The 21,191-nt window shown below is 46.5% G+C and overlaps 3 protein-coding genes across 3 annotated transcripts in view; 2 read left to right on the top strand and 1 right to left on the bottom strand.

Moving 5' to 3' along the window:
* Positions 1–21,191, bottom strand: part of LOC5667758 (uncharacterized) — a 549,880-nt gene that overhangs the window by 472,482 nt on the left and 56,207 nt on the right. The window lies entirely within an intron of this gene.
* LOC1274353 (cilia- and flagella-associated protein 58) lies at positions 24–4,904 on the top strand. Its single transcript, XM_313461.5, has 7 exons — positions 24–1,673; positions 1,739–2,088; positions 2,165–2,791; positions 2,859–2,986; positions 3,056–3,633; positions 3,709–4,425; positions 4,523–4,904. Exons 1-7 carry the CDS (start codon positions 1,551–1,553, stop codon positions 4,691–4,693), a joined length of 2,694 nt encoding a protein of 897 aa, XP_313461.5. The 5' UTR covers positions 24–1,550; the 3' UTR covers positions 4,694–4,904.
* The window catches only part of LOC1274354 (ABC transporter G family member 23), a 44,097-nt gene continuing 34,996 nt past the window's right edge, over positions 12,091–21,191 (top strand). Inside the window, exon 1 of the mRNA XM_061643495.1 lies at positions 12,091–12,518. Within this exon, the coding sequence (XP_061499479.1) occupies positions 12,355–12,518 (164 nt within the window). The 5' untranslated portion in view covers positions 12,091–12,354. The remainder of the gene's footprint in view (positions 12,519–21,191) is intronic.

The following is a 21,191-nucleotide window of genomic DNA, read 5'->3' on the forward strand; positions in this document are numbered from 1 at the left end:
AGAGTGAGAGAGAGAGAGAGAAAGAGAGAGAGAGTGAGAGAGAGAGATAGAGAAAGAAGAGAGAAAGAGAGAAATAACTTTAGTCATATTTAGTCTAATTTGCGTTCTAGTATCACCAACCCACATCGTACGTGTTAACTCCGCCGCCTGGTCTCGTCACTCCGCGTGCAAGTGATGATAATTAGGTACATATGTGTGTTCGTGTGAGTGTGTCCGTGTGTATGTTTTTTTTTATCTTGTTTTATCGTTATATTTGAATAGCAAAATTTTCGATTTACTTTTCTTTCCGCCTTTCCCCCCTCCTCTTCCTCCTCCCGCTAGTGTTCCCAAGATATACAAAAAGCTCTAGTAATGATATTCACGCTAGCAAACCGTAAGCAAACCCCAAAAAAGTGTGGAAAATTCCCGCCAAAAAAAAATAAGAAGAAGAAGAAGAAAAATCAGTCCGAAGTGTAGCGTACGCGCGCTAGCAAACGAGAAGCATACCCTTTTACCGCAACCTACTGAACAGTACGAACAGGCAACAGTTCTTTCTATTGCTTTAAAAGTTTCCAGAAAGAAGCAAAACAAATTATAAAGTATGAGATGTTGTACACACACGATAAAGCGAAAAAAAGGCAATGTGAAGGTGAACGAGGAGAGGGAGGTGCATGCAGAGGGAGGAGAGTCGTTGTTGCGTTGTAGGACCGAACTGTGTAAATTGGAAAGAACGCATCCCCTTCGTTTGAGTGATATCTTTATATATTTTTAAAATTGATACCATAAAAGCAAACAATTGCAAAAATAAAATAAATGAGAAAAAAACATGAAACGGAAATGTTCTTACGGGTTGGAGCAACCACAGAAGAAGAAGAAGAAAAAGAAGAAAACACGCGCAAGCAACACACACTAGTGCGTCCGGAGAGAGAGAAAGAGAGTGAACACTGTGGGATGGGTGCGTGTGTTGCTGCATCGTGAATGAAAAGAAACATAAGCAAAAAACGGAAACTTTCGGAACTCAATACGTAAAACATTGAAGGAAACATAAACGGCAAAGTTTGATAAGGCAAAAACAAAGGTATTAAAAATTGTACGACATATCCGGGCGGAGTGGATTTAAATGGTCGAGCTCTATATCACATGGTTCGTTGTTGGTTGTTTCGTTTCACACAAAAAAAAAAAATCATCCTAGCAACCACTTGCACCGTTCAGCGCTCCGTCTGTCTGTCTGTCAGTTCGGTTTGCGAGTGCACGCTACACGGAGGCGCCGGTCGTGTCTCTACCACCTGTAGCTATTTGTGCCGTCCCAGCGTTTGGCACACTTACGCATGGAGGTTAAAAGCCAGCGTGACCTCATTGCAGCGTTGCACCCAGGCGCTTCTGAGTCTCACAGTCGAGTTTCCATGGTACCGGGTAACAAGGGAGCGGTAGTTATTTGGTGGTGAAAAACAGAAGAGGAAAATTTTACTCCTAATTTGCACCAGCCCCCGGTACGGACGGTGGGATTTAAATCAAATCGCATCTTGGGCAAAAGGCAGTGAAAGCGAAAGAAACACTAGGAATACTACAACATGGACCAAATAGAGGAAAGTGGCGAAGATTCGCAGGCACCGGAGTCTACCTTCGAGGACGATCTGGTGCCGAAAGAAATTACGGACGAGTTTTTCGAGGAGCTGTGCTCGAAAGCCAATCTGGTAGGTTTGGCCATGTTTCATCAGCTTTCGATCGCTCCTAATCATTTCCACTGTTTCCATTGCAGACCGTCAAGGACCTGCAGGGCAACGGGCAGTATGGGCTGGCGGAAGACTTTCAGAAACTGCTCATTACGGGTCAAAATTTGCGTCAGCAGCTCATCGAAGAGCAGGACCGGATCGCCAAGATGCAGGACGAGGTGTCGGCTGCCTCGGGACGGGTGGCACAGGCGATGCAACTGTCCCAGCGGGACCAGGATACGATACAGACGCTCAAGTCGGAAATTCAGGACGCATGGAAGCGGGCCGATGCGGCCCAAACGCGCGAGCAGAACGTGCAGGAGGCGATGAATCAGATGCGAGAAAAGCTGGAAAAACTGCACGCCGAAAGTGACCGCTACGGCGATCGGGACGATGAGTAGGACACGTGACATGGGGGGACGGTGAAAAGGCAATATGTTCTAATCGGTCTGTGTTTGTGTGTGTTCTTGCAGTGTCGGCTCAACGATGAACAAGCACAAGGAGGGCATCATGCGCGAACGGGACCGGCTGTTCGTGGAGGTCGAGGAGCTGAACCGCCGGCTGCACACGCAGCGCCTGTACATGGAGGAGCTGGAGCAGAAGTGTCTCGACTCGGAGGCGAAGGTGAAGGAGCTGTACAAGGTGCTGGACGAGACGTCGAACGAAGCGTTCCGCGACAAGCGCCAGCTGGAGAGCCTGCAGACGCAGCACACCGAGGTGCTGGCGGAGCTGGCGACCAAGACGGAGGAGGCGAAGCACTTCAAGGAGCTGGCGGACAGCAACTACAAAACCACCATGAAGCAGACGATGCAGATGGCCGCCCTGCGCACCAACATGGAGCGCATCGAGACGAACAAGAACCTGCTGCAGGTGAAGCTGGCCAAGACGGTGGGCGACTACGAGAACATGGTGCAGCTGAAGGACAAGGTGACGAACGAGTTCAACACCAAGGTGAACATTCTCAAGCTGAAGGAGGACGAGAACAAAAAGTTTCGGCTGGAAAATGCGAAGCTGGTAAAAACTCGCGACCTTCTGCAGAAGGCCATGCAGTCGACCGAGGCAGCTAAGAGCGCGCTGGAGCAAGAGGTGGCCAAGCTGAAGTAGGTGGCGAAGGTGCATGCAGGAGCTGCACGACACTCACCCCGCGGGTATTATTATTGATTGCAGGAACACGATCGTGACGTTTGAGAAGGAGCGAGACGCGTCCAAGAAGTCGTACGACGCGGCCAGAAAGCAGGTTGACGCGGTACTGCGCGAAAGGGATCTCGTCCGCAAGGAGCTAACTAAGATAACCCGTTAGTAGCTGGGTGGGGGTACCCTTGCGCTTTCCTGTTTACAACAATCAAGACATTCGATTATTTCAGAATCGCTGACGAACCAAACCGAGCAAAATACGCTGCTGGAAAAGCAGCAGAAAACGTTGGAAAACGAAATCAAAGCGCACCAGGCTGCCGCGCAGAAGCAGCAAACGCTCCTGCTGAAGATCGAGAAGGATCGGGACCGCAACGCGGAGGAGGTGCAGAACCTGTCCGACCAGATCGAGCAGCTGAACGAGGATCTGCTGTACAGGCAGAACCTCATCGCCGAGCTGCGCGAAAAGCTGAAGGAAAGCGAGTCGAGGCTGTTTCAGAGTCAAAATTTGCTCGAAATTACGCGCGGCGAGCGGAACATTTTCGAGCGCGACCTGACGACCTGCAGCAAGGAGTCGGAGGGGCTGAAGGACCGGCTGAAGAACGCAATCCGCAGCGTGGACCAGCTGAAGGAGGAGAACGCCACCAAGGTGGCGGAGCTGTTCAAGGCGAACAAAACGATCGACCGGGTAGAGAAGGAGAAGCAGACGCTGAAAACGGTCGTGGAGAACATGAACACCGAGCTGGAGCACTCCGCCTCGGAGCTGAAGGAAAAGATGAACGAAAATGCGCGCTTGAATAAGACGCTGTCGGTAAGCAGGAAGCAGAGTGGATAGCTTTTTCCTCCCTCTCTCTCTCTCTCTCTACTCCTTTTTGCCTTTCCCTAGGATGATGCCACCACCATGACGCGGTTGAAGAAGCAGCTCGAGGGTGCGATCAACGAGAAGGACCTGGTGAAGGTGCAGCTGACGCAGCGCGTGGAAGAAATCAACAACCTGACGGAGAAGCTGAACATGCTGAATATGGCGCTGGATCGCGGCGAAAACCAGTACCGCGACCGGCTGGACGACATCCGGCTGCTGAAGATCGAGATTAGCAATCTGCGGTCCCAGCGCAACCTGCTGACCCGCGGGCTGGCCAACACGGCCGACATGCGGCAGGAGGTGCTGCAGCTGAACCGCGTGCTGAACCAGGAGCGTGTCAAGGCCCGGGCGCTCGAGGACGAAATGCTGACCCCGATGAATGTGCACCGGTGGCGCAAGCTGAGCGGCAAGGATCCGGAAAAGATGGACCTGATCGTGAAGGTGCAGACGTTGCAGCGGCGCGTCCTCTACCAATCGGTGACCGTGTCGGAGCAGGAGAAAACGCTGCAGCAGTCGGGCAAAATGTACGACGCACTGAAGGAGGTGGTGGAGAAGCTGCCCAGCCACAAGGTGAAGGAGCGGCTGTCCGCCACCCAGCGCGCGCTGACGGCCCGCACCAAGAAGTTGAAGGCACTGGCGGCGGAGATCCGCATCAAGGAGCTGGACTCCAAGTCGAAGGACTGCACGCTGGAGCAGCTGAAGCAAGCGCTGCTCGAGACGAAGAAGGAACTGGTGAAAGAGGTACGTCTGCTGCGGTGGAGCTGTTTCAGAGTCCAGCCCGATGGTTCACGATTTATGATGGCAATAATATTTCTTTCCCTTTTCGCTCCGGTTGTAGAAACGCGAGAAGATTAAACTGGTCGAGAACATCCGGGGCCATCGGGCGGACGGGCCCGCGCTGGCGGGGCACAACGCAACCAGCGACATCATCGTGATCCGTACGACCAGCCAGAGTGCGCACAGTGCCAGCTATCGTACGCTCGGGTCGGGCTTTAAAGCAATCTGTTAACCGCAAACAAGCGCATTTGTGCACGGTGCAAAGCTCTTTCGTAAGACGCTGTGCGCGGGCTTGCGCTTCACCGAGCCAATATTGACCGTATCGATAACTCGTTTTCGTCCCTTCCCTCGGTATTCGCAATCTTGGTGTTGCTCGTTTACAAACCCTCCACACTACTGGGAGGCAATACGCGGTGTGAAAAATAAATATTTGTACCACACGATCGCACACAGCTGCGCCAACTCGAAATCCGAACTCCGAATCGACCTGCGTTCTGATGATCCTGCTGTCATTCGTTGCTGTCTACGCGGAACACTGCCTCTTCGGGTCGCGCCACGGTGCACGTGGATGATGAAAGGTTAGTACAGACACACCGCACACACACACACATAGACACACTTCCGGTAATTAGTATCTGACCGGTCTTGCTGTGCTTGCGCTATGATAAAAACACTGGCGGACGAGAGGGTGGCATGTGATGCAAGATGCAAAATCAATAGCATAGGAGGGCCACCCTTTATCGGTCGGCGGCGATTAAATGGCAAACGACGTAACCACTTCATTCAACAGGTTGTTTTGGCGTGCGCGCGATCATGTAACGCTGCCAATGGTTTGATTTGTGGTGGAATCAAGTGGAACCAATCTAAAACATTTCACAAACAAATTGAAGAAATTAGTTGAAGTGGATTAATAGATTATTAGCATCAACGCATAATAATGAAATTAAAATGTATTAAAAGAAAAGGTTCCGATGGCAATTCGACATTCCGGCTCGATGACCGGTGTGTATAGGTACACATCTTCTCCACAACTACCTCGCTGAAACTAAGGAAGCACGGTTACGTGGGGTCAACTCTTAATAAACAGGTTTCGCCATTTATCCACCCTGCGGTCAAGAACGTAGCAGTCAACGTGCGGCGTACACCGATAGTTAAACCGCGCCTTGGAAAACCCAACCGACGTCCATTGCCCCGCGTGCTCGCGTGAAGGTCTTTTCTCCACCGCGGGGAGGCCCGCGATGCCATTCGTCATATTTTTCATTATCAAACGCAATAATGATAGCGGGAGGGTGGGGGTGGAGGTAGGGAGGGGCTCAGTTGCATCGCTTCGAAAGCCATTTGCAATAAATAGCCTTGACTGTGCGTCAATTGATGTGTCTTTGTATACATGTCTCTCTCTCTCTCTCTGTTTCTCTCCCTTGGGTGTGTTTGTGAGTGTTGCCGGTCCTCCAACCCTTCCGGCCTCCTTTCACACTGTTGACCCCATGTGAGTGTGTCCTTGCAACGGCAATGCCTGCCGCGGGTGACTGTGTGTGCGACGATGCTTTAGAATCCGATAGTGGGGGCAACAAGAAGAAACCTGTGAAAAATCTGCTACGGGCGGAACCAGGGCGCAACCGAAACGTAAAACTAAACTGTGCTGTGGCTGTTGTGTACTGGCAATCGAAGGCAATACACTGGCAGCTCGTAAACATTGGCAGCCATCGATGGCAGGGCTGAAAAGTGTCATGTGATGTCAGTCGTAGAGTGATTGGCGATGACCCACACACCCCTGGGTGACCTTTAACATTTCTTTTTCTAAAAGGAATGTATAATGTTGTCATGTGCGTGTTGAGTCGCAATGAGGGTTTGAGCTATATCTTTGTCGTAAATGAGTTGATTTAAATAGACAAAGATTTGTTTTGACTCTAGCTCTTTCCGATAAGTACGAACACAACCACATCATCAAACTGTATGTGACTGTTCAGTAACTGTCAGTAACTGTTCTGAGCGTTAAATCTAGATGTGTGATTTAACTCTCCACTACAACAGATAACTCATTGAGAGTGAATTTTATCATTCTTGAATTGAATAACTCTTTCCAAGACTCTAAATGCCGACTAATGACTTGACTCTCCGCGTCAACTAGCAAATCATTTGCAGTAGTTTTTTGATGACTCTTTTAGAGTGAGGCCTGAAGATGTAACTCGGCGCTGTAATTCTTCATCTATTTGGCATAACGTCCTACGGCGCTGTAATTCTTCATCTATTTGGCGTAACGTTCGAGACCTAATCCATTACCATGCAGCCAGATAGTCAAATCCTAGCTACGGGGGGGACGGCGGACATGTTATTGAGTCATTCGAGTTGACGACTGTACCAAGGAATCGCCCCCACCAACACTGAAATTCATTCATTCTGAATTGACTCACTTTTGACGGTCTGAATCTGAATTGATTCAGATGAACATGTTGACGGTCCCGTCATATTCCATACATTTTGTGTCTCTTCAAGATGAGTATCTCGCTAAGGAGCTAAGCTAGCATATGCAATTTGAAAGCCCAAATTTTCTATGATGAATTTTTGGGTAACAGTTCACAAAAATATTGGTCAAAGGATGCTATGATTTTCACGTGGTTTCTAAGATACTTCATAGCAACACCTTCATTAGTTTTCCTCAACATGAATATCTCCCTAAGCTGACGATCCCTTGAAGATTCACCTTAGGGAGATTTAACTGTACCTCAATCGCTCCGCTCACTCAGGAGGTAGCTCTTTTCTGAGCGAAATGTGATGTTTTTGTTGGCTGATACGCCACGAGGAAAAGGAAAAGAGTGAATCTCAATCGGAGAAAGGTTTAGAGATTTACAGCAACCATCACACAGAGCCGAGCCTAGCACCTATTCACGGAGCTACAATTCCACTGGTAGATGTTCGGCTGTTGTATGAGTTCGGCTGGTAGAGCTATCTATTTACGGAGCTAGTTGGCGAGCCAACACGCCAAGAAGCTACCTGCTACAACTACTTGCCTGGTAGGTCTGTGCGTTGATAGCTCCGTGGATAGGTAGCTCGGCAAGTAGCTCTGCGAATAGCTCAGCTGGTAGCTCCATGAGATGGTAGCTCGGCTGATATCTCTGTGGATTGGTAGTAGGCTTGGGAAATTCGGTTCATTTTCATAAACGTAAACGTTTCTAGTTCTTTCATTTAAATGAATTGAACGTAAATCGTGATTCACTCGTTCATTTTAGTTGATGAAAATATGGTTAATGGTTTCATTCCGCAGGAAGAATATACAGTGAACCCTCTCTTATTTGAGAGGCGATGGGACTGTCGAATAAGAGGGGTTTTCAAATTACAGAGGTTGAAAGTGAATGAAAGGTCCATACAAGACAAGAAAGAGACATAACATTTAGTATGCAGCCTTAACTGTTGCTATAGGAAACTGCGAACAGAATCGCTAATTTGAGAATACATCTTTCAATAACCATGGCAACACCATACTCAAATAAGAGGGACACAGATTTCAGAGGTTTTCCAAATTAGAGGAACAAAAATGTACTGGAAATCAAGGGACTGTGCAAAATGTTCAAATAAGAGAGGTTTTTCAAATTGGAGAGGTGTCAAATAAGAGAGGGTTCACTGTAATAGGTTTACTACAGCATGAACATTATTTGGTAGACCGGGACGATTTTTTTTTCGACGGCTTGAACGTTCTTTTTGTGAACGACCTGATGATGCGGTGCACGTTCATATTTGACGTTCTTTATTTCGACGGGTTAGACGTCATTTTTATGAACAACTCAATATATGATGATTTATAAAGAATCGATTAACGTTGACAATATAAACGTAGGTCGTTCATTCTGCAGAATGAACTGAATGAATCACATGGTTCTGATTTTTGGGGCACACCTCTATTCTCTATTAGGTAGCTCGGCTGGTAGTTCCTCTTAAGAGGTAGCTCGGCTGGTAGTTCCTTGCGAGGATAGCTCGCGGTGAAAGCTCGCAGGACTGACTACTCTTTTATGCGAAATCAAAACAGCCGGAAAAGACAGACTGAAACTTCACGAAGTTGTAATTCTAGTTAGATCAAATGTAGAATATATCGGCTTAGAGCTACTACCTTTAATTTTTTTTGTATTTTTTTCAAATATTTTCTAAGGTTTCTTCAGTTTCAGACGATTTGTTTTATGTTTCTATGATTCTTTACGGATATTTAAGGATAAGATCAATGCGGGAAGTGGGTGAGTTAATTCACAAAAAGAGTAAATCACTCGATGGCATAAACAGTGCATGAGTTGAATCGCAGATGAGATCAAAAACTCTTCACAAATGAGTCATAGAAACATAAAATCTGTAGCTTCTCCTGCAAGCGCCCAGGCTAAATTGTAACTCAGGCTGTACATCTCTTTTATGAAGCAACAGTTACTCGAAAGCAGTTGGAATGTTGTGCTACAGCTTGTACAGGAATGTTGGTTGTTGGTGAAAATTAAATGCATTCTGTAACAAAATGCGAAGTACGATCTCGTCTAACCGAAGGGACCAGCCAAGTGGTTTTCGTTGTGCAATAGACGAGGCCAACAAAAACCGGGTAGGATATGAGCGAGATACACCAGCTTAGATTTCTTGCAGGTTTGCTGCTCCTCTCTTTTGCTAAAAAATTCTCCTCAATGTTTACGGGAAGAAGTGAGAGAGATTGGTGATCGCGTATAACTTGTGATGCCCTCTCTAGTACGAGCGAGTCGAACAAGATCGGGTTGAAGAAGGCATGCGGTGTGTACGTACCCGAAGTGCCTCGAGTTTGCCCCGTGTCACGTAACACGGAAGACGCAACCGAATCGACTGTTGCTGGATGCACTTGCATTTCACCCGTCTCATGTGCGCATGCACCTCCCGCAAGTGCGTTGCGTTCGAGCGACGATTATGGTGGTAGCGACGAATAAACCGTACACGCCGTACAGTGTGGACTGCTATCAAATTGGAGAAACAAAGGGGGAGGAGCAGAAATGGTCGTATCGGTAAAACAACGAATCCACCCTACTGGATCGGCGATGCCCGGACGGCCGCTCTATCTCGGACCTTTGCCGGCATATTTACAATTAAACGCATTTCTCACGCATGCCTGCTAATTGGATCGAAGGCACACAGCGGTTTCAGTTTATCATCTTAAAATATCGACAAGTTTCATCAACAACAACAACAAAAAACACAACAACTAAAAACGATCCCAACGAACAACGAAAACAACGCAGATTGTATTGGCGATGCGAAATAATCGATACATAATTGGACACATTCGATCGTTGGGGGGGCGGGCTATCGTTTCGGTGTTTGTATCGTAACAATTCCTGTAGATTAAAGTTTCACGGTCGAAGAACGATGGAATGTTTTGAGCTGCGCTGTCTACCACGCAGCTTGTCCAAGGATAGCCGTGTGGCATCATACAGATCCTCGGCGCAGTGGCATTAAATTTAGATTAGAGTGAATTCCCCGCTATCGATCGACCTCCGGCACCGGATGGCCTGAGGTGTGGTGATGATGATATGTCACACCGGTGTCGGAATGATTGCTCATTTGGCAATAAGGTCTTGCCAACTGGCCGATGCAAACGGTGGTTCCATCCAACCGTGAGGATGTGTTAATTATCACTCACGTTGGAAGTGTGGAAGATGGAAGCAAATTGGCAGGAGATCTTCTAGCGTATATGTATCGTGCCGGAGCGCAAGGTCACCGCAGCACACGCTAGAAAGTGGAACCGATTAAACAAACACGCGGCGATTGCCCAAATTGTGTGTTGCATTGGACGAGGAAAAAAGGCAGGCGACAAACCTTTTGTTCGTGCGTGTCGACAACCTCGAAATGAGTGCATCGGTGGAGACGCTCTCTCGTAACTCCTTTCGTCCCAGATAAGATCCTAACGTCCTTTGTTTGTCCCACTAGTCGAAAAGCTCCCTTGGTTGGAGGTTATTGGGGTGAATCAAAATAAATAACTCCCATTTTCAAATGGCTATCTTCACTATTATATTTAAAAAATATGTTTTGATCACCTTTTACGCACACTAAAATACAAAAAAAGATGCTTCAAAAAAACCTGCTTACATTGCCGCTGCATTAATGCACCAATCGTAATGCATGATTTGCTGATGTTTTAGATTTGTTTTTGCTTTGCTAGAGCCGCTCCACCACCACCACCGCCTGCTTGATTACGTTAAGGTGCAACTCACGCATGTACCGCGTGTGCGAGCGCCTTCCCGCCGATGAACCTCAACGACGACGACGACGATACGAAACTGAGCACCGTCGGCCGACCGACCGAAGGGGGACTTGGACGCAGCTCGAACGAATGCTCGATCTCCACCCGGGGAGCCCTGGGCCCTGGTTTATTGCGTTTCTAGTCGCCGTTGGTGAATGAAGTGTTTTCCCGTTCCCTGTATCGAACGTGTATCGACTCTTGCGGTACGACTTTTCTCCGTCCCTATTTTGGTGGTCGTGTGTGTAGTGTATGTGTGTTGTACGGAGTAGTGTATACAAAGTAAGTTACAGTGTGTGTTGTTACAGTAAATCATTTGGCACGGTTTTTTTGATGCTTTTTTTCGGGCTGGTTTTGCTTTGTGGAACAGAAAGTGTCCAGAAAAGATCGTGTGCGATCGCGAGAGGAAGCTTAGCGTTTCTCGTCTTAGGTCTGGGGCGGACGGATTGGTGCGTTCGGTGGTTGAGCTGCTTTAGAGAGACCAAGGTGTGAGAGAAGCCCGAGCCAAGGCAAGGTATTGAGATGAGTGCGCGATGGCATTTCTTCGGAGGGTGAATAGAGAGCCCGCAGCTGCGAGTCCGTGAACTTGAGCTGAGCGCTTACCAGTGACCGAAAGCGGGCCAAGAGAGAAGAAACAACGCAAACGGTGCAACGGCAGTAAAACAAAAATCCCCATCCGATACAAAAGAAAGTGAGTGCAGACGTTGAGCAGTGCAGGAAGGGTAAAAGCTCCTACGGCTTGGTGCTGCACACACCACCGTACAGCATCACGGCACGCAAAGAGGTTACACTTGAAAGAGCGGTTTTCGGTGTCAAGTGAGTCACAGCCCGCAGCCCCCCCAAAGCTGCACGTTGCACTTTTGCAGCATCTCTCAGAAATTGGGACAAAAAACCGCTGCTGTTCGTACGCTGTTGTTTTCGTTATTATTTCCTTCTTTAAATTTGCCGTTTTATTGCTAAAATTTGACGTTTTTCTGACGTTCACTGTGTGCCGGTAAAAAAAGTGCTATGGAAGCATTGAAATCGTTCGTGCCACCGTGACTGTGAAGACTTCAACGATCAAAAACGGTACGAAAAACTTAACAAGCGACGAACCCCACAAGCACGCACGCGTTCACAGGTTGAGTGCGCCCAAAAGTGAGAACGCAAAACAGAAACTAAGACATCTTCCAAACGCAAGTCATTGGCACAAAAAGCTCTCTCGCTATTTCTCTCTCTCTCTCTCTCTCTCTCTCTCTCTCACTCTCTTGCTGGCTCGTTTGTATACCGTTTTTCTTCGTTTCGACAACACGGTGGTTGGTGTGTTGGTGTGGACTTTGGAAGCCGAACCAGTCCGAATTAAAATTCGTTGTTTACTTTCAACATTGTGTACTTTATTTCTATGTTTTTTTTTCTCGTCGAACCAACCCATTCTAACTATTGCAGGATTGTGGAGATTTTACCAAACAAACAAACAAACAAAAAAAGTGTCCAAATCAACCGCAAACAACCGCGGACAGTCTCAGCTAAGCAAGCAGAGACGTTCGGGTGAGCGCCAAACTTAAAGCCGGACGAATCCAAGTGTGTTGTGTGTGTGTCGTGTGTGTCTGCGGGTTCACGCGTGTCTGTGATTTTATTTGGTCGACAATACGTGTTGATAAGTGATTAGCTAGAAAGGGTCAAGGATGGCCACCGCAACGCAGCAACCGGCGGACACAGCAGCCCCAACGCAACCGCCCGGGACGCAGCCGCAGCAGGCCGAGGAGGGTTTGGGCGCGATCCGGCCCAATCTGGACAAACGCCGCATCCAGCGAATGTTCAGCTGGACCGCCGACTCACCCGCAGTAACGTAAGTAGTCGCTTTTTGTTTCTCTTTTTTCTAGCACATACTATCTTTCTTCAGTGCACCAGTTTGCAATAAGATTGGTCGTCCCGCACTGTGACGACAGGGATGATTAGCGAGATGGGTGGGTTGCCTTATGCCTTATGGCATCCCGGGGTTCAGGATGTAAATGGGGTCAGCACACGAGCGGTCCACAATCTTGCCCGCGTCATCTAATGAGCCGAGTTGTTTGTGGGCTGCCCCGTCCGTGACCCATGCATCTCCCAACAGTTCATTGCGATCGACGCGCAAAGCTACCATTAATGAGCGCCATATCAATCAACCTACACCGGGGTGCTCCGCCCCGGCGCGCCCTAAGGGTCACTCTCCGTCGGTGGGGAGGCAATGCGGCATGACAATTTGTCGCCATGCCAATGCGAACGATGCGTTGTTCGGGCGGGGAAAAATCATTCTTAACATTACAGCTCTCTTAGAATCATTCAGAGACATTGAACAGTTTGCTGTGCACATTAAATTTGAAGGAAAAAAAACAACTGATTACACAGGCCAAGATTTACGTCAATTCACTCGCTCTTCCCCTTAGACACAATAGCGATCATGGTTGGACGCTTCTTTTTGGATGTGTCTGAGTTTGTGTCTGAGTATTTTGGGGAAGCAAGAGAACGCAATCAGCAAAGTAAAATATTGACGTTTAAGCAAAGGTGTGTCCGTTCCCTCAAAAGAAGGCTTTTATGTTCGTTTCGCGTACATCTGGTGACGATTGCTCGCTCGCGACGTGTTGTATGCTAATGCCGGTTTGTGAGCCGTGGGTGAGCTTCGTACAGGAGGGTACTGGGTGTATTTGGCTACGCTAGACAGTTGGCGTCCATTCGATAGCGTGCACTAGGGAGGGCGTATGTACGCTCTCTCGCTAAAATAGCTTTCTACTGTAGCTACACTTTCACTAAACCACTGTCACGTTTCTAGCCGTTTGCCGGTTTGCTGGGGCGAGGTTTTGTCTGTACCTGCTGCTGCACTCCAGCGCGTATGGTACGATATCGTTCGCGTGATCCACCTGCTTCCTTCCTTTAAAATCCTTTAAATCGAACAATAAATGAAGCGATTCAAGTAGCCAAAGCTCTTCACGCTCATTACGGCATCAGGTAGCGCACACAATATCTTCCCCCAGCAATTAGTGCCTACGTTTGATTGTGTGCAATCATTGAACCTGCTGCTCGGTGACCGATCAACACCTTGTGCCCCTTAGCCTTGCCTTCTTAATGTTATCTTCTCGCTTTTTTTTCTCTTCTAAACAATAATTACTACTTCATGGCGACGGTGCGCAACATGCAGCGTTTATTGATTCGCCCAGGAGACGAACGAGAAGGTATGTGATGTTCATTAGTGTGGTGCTGCTGCTCCTTGCCCCCCCCCCCCCCCCCCCCGCTCCCTTGACATTCGTAGCGCTAGTGACCTCGCCACCGAAACCATCCGGTCCGTAGACGCGACCGTAATCTAAGCTATCGCAGCCTTCGAATCGATAATGTCGCTAGGGTCGGTTTGTTGTACCACGTTACCACGGCACCGTTGGTTCCGAAAGTGTCAAATCAACCGACTCGTGCTGTTCCCCACGGCTGAAGCTTGAGATTTTCTCGACAGAAACAAACAACCAAAAGAAGAAGAAAAAAAACTTCCTGCCTCAAAACTTGTTTCTCGCCGTTTGAGTTGGTCAATCGACAGCTGTTTTTGGGAGGTTGTTGCTTCGCCACCCGGTGACGGGAAAGCCGGATCTGCTGTTTTAGAATAAATTTAATAGCACTTTGATGATAATGGTGTTACGCAATCCGTTTGATAATGCCTGAGAGACAGAGAGAGAAGTGGTTTTACAAACTCGTTCTCCTTCTAATCTACCAAAAAAGGGTATTGATTTGCATTGCCCGTTTTTGTGGTGTAATTTTGCGCTGTGTTTTTTGTGCAATAAATCACACGGATATAGACAATTCCAGTGTTCAGCGCCAGGTAGAGCTGTAATTAAACTCGAGTGGCTGTTAGTTCACGACACCACTCATATAAAAAAACCTCTCAACCGTTCCACCATTCGGCTGCCATCGAGACTATTAACTCGTCTCAATGCCATGATGATCCGGCTGGACGAGGTTTTGCTGAAAAGCTCGGAAAATTTGATTTCCGCCGTTAATTGTCTCGGATCGATTCATCCCAAAAACCACGCGAGCTCCAACACCGATGCCGCTCGTCGTCGTTTCCGCATGTGGTGTGGATTTTCTACAACTCAAGATGTTTGCTGTTGTAACGCTGCCCGCGATCGCGACTGCTTGTGTGTGTGCTACAGCGCGGCGAGCGGGTCGCACACGTGTACAACACGGGCTGCCCGACAGACCGCACGTCGTTCAAGTTCAAGTTGACCATCGAAAACTCGATCTCCCTGCTCGCTGTTATCGACCTGCCGAAGTAGTTGTCATTGGGCTGGCTGGTGAGCTCCATCTCCCCTGCCCAGCTACCTACGCACACTGCGTTGGGAAGCGCTTGCGGATGTGGCCACCCCACTACCGTCGATGCTCGCGCGCGCACCAGTGGCGGAAGCTCGAACCTGACCTTACGACAAACAGATACAACACCGGCCGAACAGACGTAGAGATTGGAATGAGATAGGACCACATGAGATAGGTTTGTGGAACACGTGTCTAGCACGAAGTAGAATTTTATGCCACCCATACATTTTTGGGGATTAAAATTAAGGCTCTGAAATAAACTTAATGCTCCGCGCGGCGAGAAGTCATTTAAACCGTGGTGCCGTACATTCCGATGGTTCGTTTTTATGCAAATTCCATCCGTAATAAAAGTCTCGCGGAACGTCCGCGCGAGGAGCCGGTTTTCTGTTCACATTATTCGCCGGTCAGACAACGGTATTTCATGAAGGGACGAACATCATCTTTCCAGTTGAAGCTACCTTTGGACCTAGAACATGAACTAGAATAATAGTTTTAGCTTTTTCTGCAGACAAAAAAAACTCACTACTCTATTTTGGTAACAAGTAAACAATCTAATGAATCACCAGTGTTTTTTATGGCAAATTTAAAAACAAAACAACAACAACATTAATCGCCGGAAATGAGCTTGAACTAGTGTGGGTTCATAATTAAGCATTGATTTTTTTTATACGGGTACAGGTTTATTTGAATTTAATTGAATTTAAACTAAGGTATTATTGACGTTTTAAAATAACAATATTAAACGGTCCTATGGCAAAATCGTCAGCTTATCATAGGATCAATCCCCGTATCAACGACTGACTATCGTGGTGCGTAATACATCTATAATGCCTGTATAACGGCATTTCGTGTAACTTGCCAAGCCAAATAGAAGAAGAAACTGGCTAGTTCATATTTCATCTTTACATTCACATTTTAATTCTATTCAAAGTTTTCCGCTGTGTCACCCAAAGGTTCGTCGCTTAAAATTGCATGCAGCATTGCAATCTTTTGTATCGCACATGGCACGCAACGCTCGCTAAGTCGCGGCGCGCCCTTTCTTGCAGTTTTTTTATGCAAGATTGCATGCAATGTGAGCTTTGCGTGCTTGAACGATTTGTGTGTGTGTGTGTTGGTGAACTGCTCGCTTTTCGTTGCTGCTCGAAAGCTTCGGTGAAGCTTTTCGAAAGTTTCACGTTTGTTCTTTGATTTATTTTAGAATTTTTCGCAAAAAAACAAGCAGAAGTGAAAATAAAAAGGTCATAACGAAGCGATGATTTGCTAGATGGAAACAAATTTTAATTTCATTCGATTTTTAGCGTTTTCTAGAAAATAAGCTGACCTTTCGCGGCATATTATTTCACCAGTTCCGCGTTCAATCCATCCACTCCTTTCCGCATGCTTTCTAATGATCGTTTAAGGATCGCGAAGGTAATGAGTCATTGAATCTGCAGAAGCAGAAGCAGAATTCGATTGTTTCGTGGCACCGAACGGGCCGGCACTTGATGATTTGACGTCAGTGGCTGCGCCGGCAGGAGTTTAATGGCCAGACGTGGCGAATTTGGAATTCACTTACGCGCAGCACTTGCGCCATCCGACACCTTGGACGTCATTATTTAGGGAAATCTTTACTCCAGAAGAGTGTTAATTGCGATTGTGTTTTTTGTTCTGGGGTTCATTGCGGTGTAAATGTACTGTTTTAATTACTTTTGTCATCAGTGTAGCTCCAAATAACAACTCAATATATTTGCAATACTATCTAGAATGAATTCCAAACAATTACAACTAATCAGTTTTAAATTCAACTAGAGCTTCAGTTGCATATTGCACATGGACAACGTTTAGAGCATTTACCCTGCTGGCTCGTCTATCGTTGTATCTTTTCGCCCGATTCTCCAACGATCGAATCGAACTCGTCACAGAGGTGCTGGTGTTGCGAAAATAAAAAGTGCCATACCACCAGATAACCGCGTTGCGTAACAGTTATGCCGATTTGCCACCATCGTCAGGGTAGATCCCATCCCGTTCCTCTTGCTTACCCTCTGCTTTACACCCCGGCTAGGTGTGTGTGTGTGTCGATTTTCGTCTGTCTTCAAGTTTGTCACAGCGGTTAGTGTACCGATTTCGGTGATATAATAAGCCACAAACTTCTTCTTCTATGATGGTGCGATCCTACCCAAGCGATTGAAAGATGTGTGTGTGTGTGTGTGTTCCGTGCATCTGTTTAGCAGTGAATAGCTGCTGTGTATGAATTCTATTGGCTGTTTGCGATCAACGCGTTTAATAAACAAACAAACAGACTGCATGACGTAGCACTCCCCCCGATACAGCATGGCGTACATGCATTTAAGGGTTTATGGACACGCAACCGGTTGCGTTACATGAACTTTGAGTGCAGTTCGTCCATGATGCTGTGTGGATTACGCACGGACCTTAGCAAGGCAGTTTTAGAAGGAGTCACGCACACGCACAAAACAACACACTGTTGCAGTTGTCATCGTGAAATCAAAAACACATTAAAAAGCAATAACCAAGGGTTAAAACGGTTCCCCTTACAAACATAGGCACCACACCTCGAAACCGAAATGAATTGAAAAGCTTCTTCGTGTGTGTGTGTGTGGAGAGCCCCAAACGGAGACGCAGCACGGAAATCATCAAATTGAGATCAGTCGGTCTGTCGGTTTGTCGGTCAACCGATTGACCGCATCAGTTTTCATCAGCTGGCTGGGAATGCTGTTGGGTGTAGATGTATGTGTGTGTGTGTATGTGTTGTTGGTGCGCCTTCCTTCACTTTTTGTCGCGTCTTGGGTGAACGGTTGGGCCGAGCGTAAGTGTGTGACGTTTACATAATTCCCGGGTCTCCAGGTCAAAACTGAACCGCCCGAACCGAAAACCACCGATCAGGTTACTCCGGTTTTGTGGATTGGGTGTGAGTGTGTTTGCGCGTCGTGCACAGGGCACAGAGGGACCGGCAGACCGCGGTTGGTGGAAGTTTTGGCGCTTTTCGGGCAGTCCGACTTGCCCTAGTGCGCTTTCGTCTGCCGTGACACTTTCGTTTTCCTTTGCCACACACAGACATAGCAGACTCTTCGCAGACTCCAGGGCCTTTCTCTCTGTGTTGGGAAGAGATAGGGCAGGAGGGAGAGCCAAGAGATGAATAAATAACCGTGCATAGCCACGCACCGTGTGCAGAGCACAACACGCGACGGTCAATGGATTTTGATGCCAGGCCAGTCACGAGTGTTGTGGTGAGCTACTTCTCTTCGGGATTTTTTTTTGTATTGATGCTGATGCTATTATTAATGACACACATTTCTATTTTATTTCTTGTTTTCCGTAAATAGCGCTCGTCGTCTCACTTTCTTATGCGGCTACCCACGTGCGCGCGTTTGCCGCGTCCAAATAAATAACTTTGTTGATTGGCTTTTTTATGTTCGTACTCCTGCTGTCCTGCAGCTCCGTCGGTATTTGTGAGCTTTGTGGCAGAACTAACCTCCAACGCATGTTACTTTGTTTACGCTGCACTAAGCGTCTTGGCTGGAGGACTCCTCGTGCGCTTTTCACGCGCATACAGTCGCGCTCGGCTGAACCTGGCGCTGGTTTTTCCCACTCTCGTTTTTGCATTGACCGGTGGTTGATTTAGCTGACGAAATTAGATTATTTAACGCAGTGTGCGCAGTAGCGCACCGGGGGAGGTAGGGGTGTTAAGAGAAGCCCCCCCCCCCCCCTCTTACCCGCACATTGAAGCTTGGAGGTGTATCGGATTTGTCAAGGTGTTGATTACGCACCACCACACGCCACCACGGCTATCACTGCAGGCCACTGAGTTTTCACGGACTGCACGACTGTGCGTGTGTGTGTGTTAGTTTGTGGGGGGCAACAGTGCGTTTCTGAGCTGCAGCAGCACCTGAAAAGTGACACGCACACTCACACACACCCATTCACCGGCGGCCTGCTGTGGTAAAAGTTTTCATTTGCCCCCGTTCGGTCCGTTGGTCCCGCTTATGTCACTCTCCGGCCGTCCATTCGGTCGGACATTCTTTTGCTTCGGGTGAATACCCAGTGGGCCGTTGCAGTGCGGTCGCGGATTTGGGTCAGTTTTTTGAGTGTTTCACTTTCGGGCACGATTGGTAATTTTAATTAGCAGGTTACATTTTACGCGGGTGCGCAATTACACGGTGAGATTAATTCCTTCGGACTGTAATTCCTTAATTTATTTCGTGAGATTTATTCCAAAAGCAGACTGGTTGGTGAATTGAGGAGAATATTTTTACGCTTACAGTATAATTCAAAATTCCGTTTGATTTTGAAGATACTAAAAATGATCACGGCAAACCACTTGCACCTTTGCACGCTGAGTCAGATCACTGACCTTTACAAATTCGATCTACTTAAGAAGTGGTAGATTGAAAACAGATGGAAGGAGCAAAAAACAAAATCTCGCACCACCTGTTTTGCGTCACTTCATTTTCTTTCGCTCGCTGATTCACCCGTAAAACGCTGAGTCACGAAACTCGTCACTAATTAACCTTGCCTTGGCTACTTCCGCCAGCTTAAGGATACAGTAAAGTGTTTGTCGGAGTTTGTTTTTGTTCTACTACTGTGATGAAAATTTCTTCTTTAATAGTTTGCGTCTCAAGGAAGGGCACGTGTACAGAGGAGTTGCTTTATTAGTGATACTCGTAAAAGAAGCTAAGAAGCTAAACAAAAAAAGCTATCCGTTTTCTACCAGGTGCGCAACTTGCGTATCAATGACGAGTATGTGTGTTTCCATTAACACGCATTGCAGAATGGCTCTTAGAAGTATTAAAAGATAGAAAAAACCTTGTTCCATTAAAAGCAGCCGTTTACATCTAGAGCACTTTTGGTATTTTTTTATGCTTAATGATACACTTAATGGCTTATTCAGACGTCCAAAGAACCAGATGGAAAAAATAACTTTATTTTTTGGTATAAAGTAATTGGAAAGAATTAAATCTTATCTTACACGATACCTTTTTCGCATTATTCACAACGGGTTTACAAGTGTTTCTTATTTAATTAAATTGAACCTAAAACCATAGTTAAACATGCTTGAGTAAACCGTGAGTATTCTTATATCTATTCGAAAAAAGAGCTATTAATTGTGGTCAAATTTAATTCGAATGCTAAATAAGACTCTGTTCGATAAGCCATACTGCTGTAAAGATCCGGATCACCGCAGGACGAACATTAAGTCTTAAAGATGTTTTTAGTTGATAAACAGCCTTTCATAAACAGACATTCGAGTATACAGCAATTGTAAAACAATAGTTAAACAAATAAAAGGAACCATATCAATTAGGATATTACAATAAAAGTTTTGTTAATTTTTGCGAAACTCCATTTTAATGCCATACAATGAGCGCAATTAAAAAAAAGTTTAATAATCAACTAGTTTAACCATGGCTATGACAATTTGATGATACAGTGTTTCCCACGGTTTATTGGTTGATTCCCATCAATTTTTGGTGGGTTCCCATATTTTGTTTGTGCGTTTCCACGATTTTTTGGCCGTTTCGCAGAATTTTTTGGTCCAATTGTATTGATATCCAATCGGAATATACCAATAAATTATGGGAACGAACCAAAAATCTATGGGATACGCACAAAAACTCTTGGAAACTGACCAATAAATCGTGGGAAACCCTGTGAACAGAAAGAAGTAAGAATATAAAAACTCTAACATGAATGGACAATATTCAAACAGGACCAACTAAAACTATTGTAAGATTGTAATGTTTTGATCCAAGTTCATATCCTTACATTAACTGATCATCATCTCTTGATATATCTTGATCAGCTTCCTTTAGCAAAAAGCACATTCATAAAAAGATTGCATCTAGATCAAATTCTTATCGACTATCGAATCAAGAAACGGATCATCAGATTGGTTAATGACATCCTATTGGGAAATGTACGTCCAGAGATAACGTATGACGATAGTGTACCTTTGTTAGTGATTACACAGTCCCCGAGGCAGCTAATGCATGATTAATAAACAACTTCAGGTTCTGTCTCCATGTACGCATGGTATTTCCTTTTTTTCTGATAAAAAGTAGCTAATGTTCCACTTTCGTAAAACGCTGAATAAATCATGCAAACATCCCAACTGATAGAACATTAAAGTGTGGCCCATGCCCATGCGTGGCACTTGGTACGTGCTTCAGGAAGGTTTGCCGATTGATAAGCG

This window comes from Anopheles gambiae, chromosome 2 (genome assembly GCF_943734735.2).
Source record: "Anopheles gambiae chromosome 2, idAnoGambNW_F1_1, whole genome shotgun sequence".
Lineage (NCBI taxonomy): Eukaryota > Metazoa > Arthropoda > Insecta > Diptera > Culicidae > Anopheles > Anopheles gambiae.